General features: G+C 51.9%; 1 protein-coding gene across 1 annotated transcript in view; it reads left to right on the top strand.

Annotated features, from left to right (window-relative positions):
* The window catches only part of CUX1 (cut like homeobox 1), a 266,570-nt gene that overhangs the window by 247,878 nt on the left and 7,361 nt on the right, over positions 1-11,331 (top strand). Inside the window, exons 15-18 of the mRNA XM_058854097.1 lie at positions 8,036-8,172; positions 8,562-8,628; positions 9,612-9,724; positions 10,227-10,343. Coding sequence (XP_058710080.1) covers positions 8,036-8,172; positions 8,562-8,628; positions 9,612-9,724; positions 10,227-10,343 — 434 coding nt within the window. The remainder of the gene's footprint in view (positions 1-8,035; positions 8,173-8,561; positions 8,629-9,611; positions 9,725-10,226; positions 10,344-11,331) is intronic.

The raw sequence follows: 11,331 nt of genomic DNA, 5'->3' as shown, positions 1-11,331 counted from the left end.
AACAGATGCTGTAACCCGTCAGTGGCATTATGTTTTTAAAAGCAGTGGAAGAAATCATTTTTTTGGATGTTCTGGGTGTCAGGTAGAGGATGTGTGTGTGTCTCTGCTTACCTGGGGGCTCTGTTTTCCCTGGCGTGCTCGTGTCTGGTTTTTTGTGAATTGAAAAGGTTATTTTGGGGGGTTCCACCATCTCCTGTGGCACATCCCTGACACATTTCTCCTGCCAGGCTGTCATGTGCCCCCTCCTAGGAGTTTCCTGTGGAACAGGAGTTTTGGAGGGCCAGGATGGATATTTGCTGTGGTTCTGTCCTGGAGAGCAGAGCTGGGCTGGGATTTCCCACCCCAGTGAGGGTGGCACTTTGTCCAGCTCCATGTTGGTGTCCAGTCTGTGTCTTTGCCATCTTTAGTTCTGCAGGCGTGGGGGAATTCTCCTCAAAATGTATTAAAAATGCTACTGAATGCCTTCATCTCATGACAAATGTTCATTTTCTGGTTTTGAAGTGTCTGTGACAGGTTGTTCCACAGGATGGAAAGCTTCATGGTTTAACACTGTTTTTTTCCCCCTTCTCTTTAATAGCTAGCCCAACTGTTGATTGCTATAAATGGTATTATTGTGTATAATTTGACCCTGATTTTTTTTTAAACTTGATGCTGAACAGCTAGACTTTTAAAATGCTATGCCTCAGGTAGGTTAATTTGTGTATTTGTAACCTGCACTTTTCTTCAGGTGGTATCAGCATGAAACTCCTAAAATGCCACACGTGGTCGTAAGCAAAGGCTGTGTTAAACTTGAGAAAGCCCTGACCTGGAGGAGGTTCACAGCAGCTCAGAATTTTGCATCTTGGGATAGAGCCAGGCTGTTCTCTCAAGCCTAAATTTCAAAAAGTTAATTTTGGGAAGTTAGGAAGGCAACCTTAACCACAAGGAAGCATCTGAGAGGTCAGGAGCAGATATTTATGGTCATCCATGGAGACAGCTGGATCTTCCACTGTAGCTTTATAGGGGCAGCCCTTCAAAAGGATGTCAAAATTCTCTCTTTTTGGAAGGAATGTGGGGGTTTTTTACTGGTTTGAACTGGGACATCACTGTGAGTTCCTGCTGGGACAGAGCTGCTGCTGGGGCTGGATGGGAGAGGTTTGCCTAGGGAATGTTACGGGGATTTGCTGGATTGATGGGAAAAGTCCTCGTTTGTGGCATCCTTCACACCTCAGTGCCAAGGTCCTGGCTGGGCTCCTGCACCACCACCAGTGAGAGCCAGCTTGACTTTCAGTGAGAAAAGGGATATTTTTTCACCATGTTCCCACCAGGTAGGAAGCTGTGAGTGGCTGACATGGTGCATTTGGAGCCCCACTTCTTTCCACTTGGAAATGCTGTCATTTTCTCCCCAGTATTTGTGTGTTAATGGAAGTGGTGAAGGAGTTGTGTACTTGCCAACAGAGGGCTTCAGAAAACATGATTTGATTACAGCAGAGCATTTTATTTTCTTTTTGCTCCAAGCTATGGGAAACTGATAAGAAAATTCAAACTGTTTTCTTGAACTCTTCCAAGTTACCCATGTAATTATCTTAGTACCCTTGGAAATAATCCCTTCTTGTATGAAATCTCTCCCCTTACAGGGTGAATTTATTAAGCAGTTCTGGGTTTCATTGCTGGGGGCTGTTTATTTTGGAGTGGCTGGGCCAGGAAAAAGGGGAAGGAGAAATCCTTCAAACCTTCCCTTCGCAGCAGGCCCTCAAAATGTGAAAATAGAGGGAGAAAAGCAGGGGAGGGAGAAGAAATCTCGCCTGCACCTCTTCTGGCAGCAGCTAGAAGAGAAACCCAGAGAGGTGGGAGGGATCCCCCAGAGAATCATGGAATGGTTTGCATTGGAAGGGACATTTAAAGGACACTTTCCACTGTCCCAGCTTGCTCCAAGCCCTGCCCAGCCTGTCTTTGGACACTCCCAGGGATCCAGGGGCAGCCACAGCTTCTCTGGGCACCTGTGCCAGAGCCTGCCCACCCTCCCCACAAAAAACACTTCTTCCTTAGAGCTCACCTGGATCAGCCCTCTTCTAGTTGAAAACCATCACCCCTTGTCCTGTCATGCTGCAGTTTGGTGGCTCCTTCTCTCTTCCCCAAGGCCATTTTCCAAGCTGGCCCTGAGGAAAGGGCAGCAGGAACTCGGAGAAGGATGCTGATGTTGGAATGGGCATGGAAACTGGGGCTTTTCCTTGTGCTTCCTTTTCACTTGGGCAGATGAGTCTCAAATGTTGCTCTCAGGGTGTTGGACATGATCTGCTCTCTATTTGTCCCTATTTTCTCTTGTCTCTTTGGCAGCACATGAAAGTAGAACTGAGCAGGGCTGTTCTTGCTGCCTTCACTGGTGCCAGAGCCATCCTTTGCTGTCTGGATCTGCTCATCCTCTGTATCATCCCTGAAGGACCTCACTCATGTTCTTGATGTCTTCTCTTGCAGCTCTGTATCTGCAGAGAAACCTCATTTCTGCACTCCTGGAGCCTTTCCAGGCCTGATATCTGTGCCTGGAGACCGGGGAGACTGAGCTAGAACTTACAGGTGGCTTTTAGAGATGTCATCATTCCTTTCTTTTCCTCCTCTCCTTGCTTTTCCTGCCCTTTCAGAAGCCCTGCAGAAGGTCTGATCATGGCAGGTACAGATGGACCAGGACAGCTCAGGAGCAGCATTGCAGGCTGAGGTGATTCCCAGACTAATAATCCAGGAATTCTGGCTACTCAGGAGCTCTTGGAGCTGACTGACCTCTCCTCCCTCCCTGGAGATTTCTACAAAAGTTGCTTTAAAATGTCTCAAAAGCCCAATTCTTTTTTGTTTCTGTTGTATTGGTGAGATCTGTGGAGCACTTGATCTTCACCATCTTTCTTTACTCTGGGGACATTTTTGGAACAGTACAGTCCTTTCAAATGGCTCTGATTTTTCATTGCCTCATGGGAGGTGAGATGCACCTCAGCAGATGGCTCAGCTGGGCTTTTGCACTACAACCTGCTCTTCTGCCTTTGCTTCTGAGCAGATCTGCACCTCAGAGCCCACAGGCAGGGCTCTGGTGACTTGTAGAAAGAAATACTCAATCATTCCCTGCCTCCTTGTCCTGTTTCTCAGCCTACTGACAGCTCCCAGCAGTGGTGGCCCCAAGGAAAAGGCTTTGCTGAGGCGGATGGAGTGACCCCCACGCACTCTGGGCCAGAAATGTTGTCTTTCACCATGAAAAGGTCAAGACAGAGCTGGAACCATCGAGCTGTACGATGGTGAAAGGCCTTTGACAGGCCTTCCTGTTGTGGGCAGTGTTTTGGCTCAGATCTTTCTGCCTTGGCATCTTCACAGACCAAAAAAAGAAGGCAGGAAAAAAAAAATCATCTTGTGCATCCAGGGATGGATCTGCAGCGTTTGGACCGTGTGCACCTCATCCCTGCAGCTACAAAGAGCAGGGTCAAGGTCGAGTCATCTCCTGCTGATTCTCCTGGAAGGGGAGCAGGACTTTGGGCAATAACAGCCTTTTCCAGACTTCCTTAAAAGCTAAATGCCAAGTGTTTCAAGAGCCTGAAATTGGGAGCGAGTTTGTGTAAACCTTGGGAGCTCTGGCATCAGGCAGAGCCAGAGGTAAGACTTTGTTGGCTTGGAAAGGCTCCTGGAGAGCAATGCCAGGACTTGGCACTTTTTTCTTCATGGGGAAGAACAATGATTTCAACTTGGATGTAACTGTCCAGTCATGAACTGCAGTGGCCCAACATGGGGAAAGGTGAAAGAGCTGGGAAAAATCAAAGGGTGCATGGCAGACCCAGTTTCCTGCTTCTTCCTCTGGCTTTGCTCCTCGCCCTGGCACTCTCAGACACCCCTGTTTGTGTTGAGTGAGTCTCCAGCTTTGAGCCTTCCTGCCAAGGCACTCCAAGGTTTACTTATCTTACCATCATCTTCCTTCCAGTCAATAAAATAGACTTCAAACCTTTGAAGTAGTGGCTTTCAGTGCACTTCAGTTGACTTTTCAAAGAGAGCGTGCCACATCACTTCTCAGCTTGTTTTCATTTTCTTTTCTTTTTTTTTCCCAGTTATGTAAATTCAGGAAGGCCAGACAGTAAATGGAGGGAGATTAAAAAGTTCCACGAGGCAAATCAGGGTGTGAACTTGCAGAGCATCAGCTAATTTGCCCTAACTGCCCATGTGTGTGCTCCTACCCCTATCCTTTCAGCTACAGTTCTCATTTCCTCGGGGCTCTGAGGATGCACATGAGCAGTTACCCCGGTCCCATGGATGTGTAGCAAGTTACAGCCTATCTCACCCCAAGGTGATTTATTCATCTGTCTGTATCCTCAGTAATCAAGCCACCATCTTATGGAAAGATTGCCTCTCATTTATTTATGTCTGGCCTTATAACTTCAAACTAAGTTGCTAGTATGTCTTAATTTTCTCCATCTGTGAAAACAGATGCTGTTTATTTTGGATGATTTGCCAAGGGAGCCCAGTTGCTGGGGCTTGTTACAGGAGTCAGAGTTGCTGTTGCTCTGTGGCAGCGCTGGGCTCGTGGCCTCGGGGCCACTCTCGATGAGCCCCTGCATCTGCCAGCCCTGGGACTGGGGCTCCAGGACTGTTCTCTTCAATAATCACTTCAAGGATTTAACCTGCAGCTTTGGAATGGCAAGAGACTGACAGGGCTGTTCACAATGAAGGAAGTGTGAGACTCGTGTCAATCTTTTATTCTCAATTTGGGTTTTGTTTCTTCACTGTGTGAGGCAGCTTTGTGTCCCTTGGATCCCCTCTGTGGATCCCTTACAGGTCCTTGATGTTATTTCCAGAAACATTCATCCCATGGCAGTGTCATCCATGGCTGTGCCCCTTGGGCACACAGAATTCCCAGAAGAGACATTTCTTTAGAGCATTTTCTTTGAGCAGAGGCTCTTTCTGAGTATTCATTCAGTGCTTGGCAAGATACTGTAGAATTATTAAATTGTTTGTGTTGGAAAGGAACCTTTAACATCACCAAGTCCAACCCTGCCATGGGCAGGGACAACTTCCACTGGAGCAGGTTGGTCAGAGCTGCTGGCCTTGAGCACTTCCAGGGATGGGAACAGCCTCAGCTTCTGATTTTCTGTGCATCAGACAAGGGGAACCAGCCCTGTCTGTGCCAGGGTGGCATCAGAGCTTCTGCCAGTGTGGGGCTGCCATCCCTGAACTCCTTTTCTTCATGAGGCCATGGCAGTGTCAGGCCTGGCTTTTTAAAAGCCAGAGCTGACAGAGTTTGAGACTAAAGATACGTGCTTTAAAACCCACTTTCCCCAGGACTTCACCTTCTTTGTCCCATTACCTTCTGCAGTAGCTCTCCTGTTCCTGGCCTTTGAGGTATTTGCACATCTGAGGGGTCAGAGCAGGGCTCAGCAGCTCAGGGAAGACAAAGGCAGATTTCCTTTGGCTGGATGTGGATGCCTGAGCTGCCCTGCCAGCCTGGCACAGCCGCGCTGCCGCGGGTCAGGAGTCACCGGCACTGAGGTGACGAGCTGGCAGGTGGCCACGGCCCCTGTGAAAAGAGAAAGTCATGATTAAAAAAATAACCCAGCAAAAAGCGACTGTGAGGAGTGCCACTGAGGGGGAGATGAGAGGGAAGCTCCGTGTGTTTGGCTGCTTTCAGTGTCAGACACGCTCCCAGCCTTCGCTGGTTTCATGGATGGTTCCTAAGGGCCTGGCCAAGGCCGAGTGAAACCTGAGGGAAGGAAGGATGCAGATTCCTTTAAAACTGAGAGCTCTCTTTCTTTGCTGACCCTTTTTCCTCTTAAATTGAAAAGCTCAGTCCATGGAAGTCAGAAGCCAAAAAGGATTGTTTAGGAGAGAGGTGCAGGAGCTGGGATGCAGGGCCTGGCTCTCCTGCAGGCTCCAAAGCTCAGCCCTGCAGAGGATTTTTGGGCTGGGTGGGAGGCCAGGGAGCACATCCTGCCCCAGGTAACCTCCCAGAGTGGGGAACCTTGGAAAGGATGCTCAGCAGTGCCTGGTGCAGGACTGGGCCCCCCCAGCCCATGTTTGGCCAGCAATAGCTTCCCAATTACATTTTAATGCAATTTTAAAAGACAGACAATTGAATAATTAACCGTAGGGAAGAGGGTTTTTTTTTCTTTCCAAATCTTCTTGATGCAAATATTTTGCATCAGGCCACCCATGTTCTGGAGCAGGCATTGGATTCCCCATTCCTGGAGAAATACTGACCTCCAGTGGGATGTGCCTTTAGCACAACTACTGCTCCATCCTGAGTCTCTTACTGGGGGCTCTAAAATGTAAATATGCAGAGGGGGAAAAAAATTAATCCATGTGTTGTTTTCAAAGCATGTGTCACCTCTCTTTCCTTGTGGTGAGGCTTGGTCCTTCTGAATAACATGGGAAGGGGAATAACTTAAACTGAAAGAAGTTTATCCAGTCTAAGTTTAGATTGGAAATTGGGCAGGAATTGTTCCCTGTGAGGGTGGGCAGGCCCTGGCACAGGGTGCCCAGAGCAGCTGGGGCTGCCCCTGGATCCATGGAAGTGTCCAAGGCCAGGCTGGACAGCGCTTGGAGCAGCCTGGGACAGTGGAAGGTTCCCTGCCCATGGCAGGGGGTGGAATTGGATGGGCTTTGATGTCCCTTCCCAACCCAAACCACTCTGGGATTCTACTACACGAACACAGTAATTGTCTTTCTTACTGTTTGGGTTGAAAAAGACCTTTAAGATCATCATTACCCCATCACTGCCAAGCCCACCACAAACCATGTCCCCGAGTGCCACATCTGCAAAGACCCTGAATCCTGGGTGTCACTTTGGGCACCACTCTGGGCCTCCAGCACTGCTGCTCTCAGTCCAGCCCTGTGGCCAGGGCATCACTCCCTGTGCAAGGAGCTCCCTCCACAGCTGCTTTCAGGGTGTGTGAGGAGCATCCCCTGGTCTGGCAAGGCTGGGAGAGCTGGAGCTGAGCTGTGCACACCTTCAGTCCTTGTCTGAAGGCTTAGAGAGGGCAGGAGCCCTGAGGACAGCCCGCCCTTGCTGCTCCCCAGGCAACCCCTGCACTTCTGGTTCCCTGGCTCTTGATAAATGAGGAATTTTTTTGCCTTTCAGCTGTCTGGAATTCAGGGGAATAATTACAACAGGAATTATCAGGGAGGGACTGGAACAGATGGGAATCCAGGCACAGAGGGACGGATTCTGCGTCCCTGTGGTGGAGGTGCTGGCAGTGCAAAACTCCAGCTCTGAACCTGGAGCTGAGCAGTTCTTCCAGCCAGGGGGAGGCCCAGACACTGCTGGCAGCAAGGGAGAAAGGTGAAACAAGTGGATTTCTGCTGCAGGACAGTTTGGGAATGGATTTGCCAGTGGAGCTCGCCCTGCAGTGCTGGTGCTGTGCCTCTCGCTATAGCTGCAGCTCTCCACGGCTCCACATCTGGGCTGGGGTTATATGAGGGGAACGAGAGGTTTTTGTTTTGCTCCTGGAGCATTCCAGCAGTGCCTGTTGTGGTTTAGGGTGTGGGTTTTACTCTGGGGGGCAGCTGGAAAGAGGGATCCTTTGTAGAAAATTGGCTGAGTGGGGATGCCGGGGGCTGCACAGCCTGGCCCCGAGCCTGGGGCAGGAGTGGTCCCACCTGAGCCCCTCCTGGGGGGTGTCCCCACTCCACCACATGCCCTGGGAGTGTTCTCCCAGCCCCCACAAACAGGGGAGCCTCTTCCATCACCTTTCCTGTGCAGACCAGACCTGGGATCAGCTCATGGACTCGGCTGCCCTTAACCCTCTCCAGGTCCCCCTGCTCTGCCCGGCCAGGATGCTGCCAGGGGCACCAAAATATCAGCCTGATGCTCCTTCCCGGGGACTGTGCCCACCCTGGGCATCACCAAGGGGGGCTGGAGCCCTGGTGCTGAGCTGGGATTGCTGGTGTGGCCCTCCTGCTGCCACCAGGCATAAGGAGAGAGCAGAGCTGCTGCTCTGAGCTGGCTCTGCTGCTCCAGGTGGGGTTTCTGGGCTCTCTGGTGTCCCCTTGGCACAGTTTGGGGTGCCTGGGTGACAGCCCCGGCTCTGTTTTGCAGTGCGCTGTGCCGAGCTGCAGATCCAGCTGACGGAGGCCGTGTCCACCCTGGCTGGCCAGAAGGAGCTGGTGGCCAAGCTGGAGCACGACCTCAGCACCATCCAAGCCCTGTCTGCTGCGTGTCGCCCGGAGACAGAGGTACCCTGCACGTGGCTCAGGGCTGGGGGAGCATTCACCTCTTCTTCTTTCCATTATTATTATTATTATTATTATTATTATTATTATTATTATTATTATTACTATTATTATTATTTCCCTCCTTTTCTTTCTCCCTTTCTGATAACTCACCCAGCAGAGATCTGCACCGTGCAATGGGGAGGTGCTGGTGTGGGAGGGAGAGGCACCAGTGGCATCCAGGAACCATCCAGCCCTTTCCATGCTGGGCCAGTCCTTGTCCTTGCAGAGGGCCTGGCCAGCAGGGATGAGGCTGCCAGGGCACCAGCAGGGTCCAGGAGGGGCTGCTTTGCCCAGGCACCTTTGGGTGGGTGGGAAATGTTTCATCCCTTCTTTCTGCTTGTGCTGCCCAGGGCGCGGCCGCCCCCGGCCTGGAGAGGATCCCTGAGCCCATCAAGGAGGCCACGGCGCTGTTTTATGGTGAGAGGAGGGAGCCAGGCTGGGCTGGGACACCCCACCATGGGCAGGGTGGTCACTTCTGCAGGGATGGCAGCGTGAGGATGCTCCTGAGCCGTCACCTGCCCAGTGTGGACACTTTTCCATGCTGGGCATGGTTTGCCCATCTTTTGGCTCCTCCCAAGGGTGCAGCAGGCAGGTGCCAGGCTTGAAGCAAACTGAGCCCAGGCTGAACCACACCCTGAGCTCTGTGCTCTGCCTCCTGCTCTTCCCACACCAAACCCCTCCAGAGCCAGCGAGTGAAACATTTCCCGTACATCAGCCCCTGTGCTGAGGTCTGCAGGAGAGAATGAATCCAAAAAAATAACAACTCCTTGCTCCTCTGGGGGAAAAAAATTAAAAAATAAACATTTCCTTTCCCTTTTTTTGCTTGTTTTTTTCTGTTTGTTTTGAAAGGTTTTGAAAACACAAGATAAACAATATCACAGCAACAGTCCCACCAAGCTAAACAACCTGCAGCCACCCATCCTGCTCTATGAATAACTGCTCTGTGCAGATGGTTGAGTCATGGCCTTGGGGACACATTTCTCCTTGGCCCTGAATGCCACTGCCAGGAAGGAAGAGCAGGGAGGGATGGCCACAGCCCCCCAGGCACCCACAGAGCCCCATCATGGGGGGGAAAATCCCAAAAAATGGGATCCTGGGCAGAGCAACTGCTGGTGGATGAGGGGTTGGGGTAGAGAGAGAGGATTGTGGCTCTGGGGCTTTATTTTAATGCTGCAGCTGCTGCAGAGCCCAGAGGAGAGAGTCTGGCAGGGATGGGGAGGGTTGGAGTCAGGAAAGGCAGCCATGGGTTGCACCAAATAATGCAATTGGTTTTCCTGTCCACTTTGAGGATGAGTCCTCAAAAATGAAAAGGAAAAAAACCATCAATAGTAGTCCATGTTGCAATAACTGTGCACAGGGGCATCTGCCAGCTCATCTCTCACTCCAAACCTCATCCACAGGTCACCCTCCATCCCCAGGCAGCTCATGCCCCGAGGGGCAGGTGGACTCTCTCCTCTCCATCATCTCCAGCCAGAGGGAACGATTCCGGGCCAAGAACCAGGAGCTGGAGGGGGTGAGTCTGCTGGGGAGGGGCTGGGGGGCTCAGCCTGGGCTGGCTGCTCTGCTGACCTGCAGGGAATTCTGTAGCAACCCCTGCAAGTGAAAGGAAAATACATCCTGCTGTGAGCAGGAGCGAGTCAAGGACAGGTCCCACCCCCTGTGTCCCTGTGCTTGGCCTCCTGGCACAGTGTTGGGAAGTGCCACAGAAAAAGCAGGTGGAGAACACAATTTGGGCTAACAAATTGAAACAGAGCTCAAAATAACCTTTTCAAAGCTGTCCAGCTGTGTCTGCACCTCCTGTGGGAGCCACATCCCACCCCAAAGCCCCCCTCAGCCCTTCTGTGGCCACTGAGGGATGGGTGAGCGCCCTTCTGCCACACCTGGGACACTTTTAATTAGGGAGCAATTTGAATTCAGAGCCAGGGGGGTTTCACACCTGAGAAGGGGCTGGAGCCTGGCTGGGTGCACCAAATCCCCCCTGGCTGGATCCCACTGTCCCCCCACGCCCCGTGCAGGAGAACCGGATGCTGCAGCACACGGTGCACGCCCTGCAGAGCGAGCTGGACAACCTGAGAGCCGACAACATCAAGCTCTACGAGAAGATCAAGTTCCTGCAGAGCTACCCTGGCCGGGTGAGTGCCCACCTGTCCGTCTGTCTGTCCATCCCCGGGCTGGGCTCACACAGACACCGGCCCCAGACACAGGAATTGCACATTTCCAGCTTGCATGGAAGTTGGAGCTGATTGGGGTGGGAAAGGGTGCAGTGCTCTGTCCAGAGGAGCAGAGACCCTGCCAGGAAGGCAGTTTAGAACTGTGCTGAGGGGTCTTTGACATCTTCTAAGCCACAAACCCAAATTTCCTCTCTTAGAGAGCTGCTGCCCCCTCCTCTGATGCTCACTGCTGGCACTGTGCTGCTCCAGTGTGGATACTTCTGCCTGACCAGGCTGCCAGAGGTTAAACTGGGGCCTCCTGCAATAAACCCTGCAGAAGAGCCTGGAAAATAATTCATCCTGCCCCACTTGTGCTCATTCCTGAACTTGTATCCAGCAGAGAGAGCTGCTCCCTGAGCAGACAGAAGACAGACAAAGGAGAAGAAGCTTGCCCAAAATCATCCCAGTAATGCCAGGAGAAGGCTGGGAAAGGGGACCAGGCTTTGCTGCAACCTGCTCTGCTCATGTCCCTCGGGAGCTTCATCCCTGGGGCTTTGCAGGAGGCTCAGGCTGCTGCCTGGGAGCTTCCCACTGCAAACACTTCCCTGGCCAGAGCCAGGCTCCCCTGACCTCGGGCTTTCCTTAGAAATGCAAAAGTGCCACTCACAGAGGGGGGGGCACCCATTCCCTGCCATCCTCCCCTGGCTGCCGCCTTTCCCTGCTGCCTGGACCTGGAGTCTGTTTTGTCGAGGGATATTTTGATAGCATTTGGGGGTGGGAAACTCCTACAGCTGTGAGGGACCTTATTTGGTTCTTTATGTCTCCGTGATGACGCCAGGCCATCCCCTGTGACATTTTTTTCCGGTTTCTCCTGCGGAATATCATCTCCATGTTTATCCTCCGCCGCGAGGCAACCCCTGGATGCCATCGCCGTGAGCTAAAGAGCAAAACCCTCCATGGCAGCAGAGCA

Source organism: Poecile atricapillus, chromosome 21 (assembly GCF_030490865.1).
Source record: "Poecile atricapillus isolate bPoeAtr1 chromosome 21, bPoeAtr1.hap1, whole genome shotgun sequence".
Taxonomy (NCBI): Eukaryota; Metazoa; Chordata; class Aves; order Passeriformes; family Paridae; genus Poecile; species Poecile atricapillus.
The sequence above is the reverse complement of the archived record's forward strand: the minus strand, read 5'-3'. Positions and strand labels throughout refer to the sequence as shown.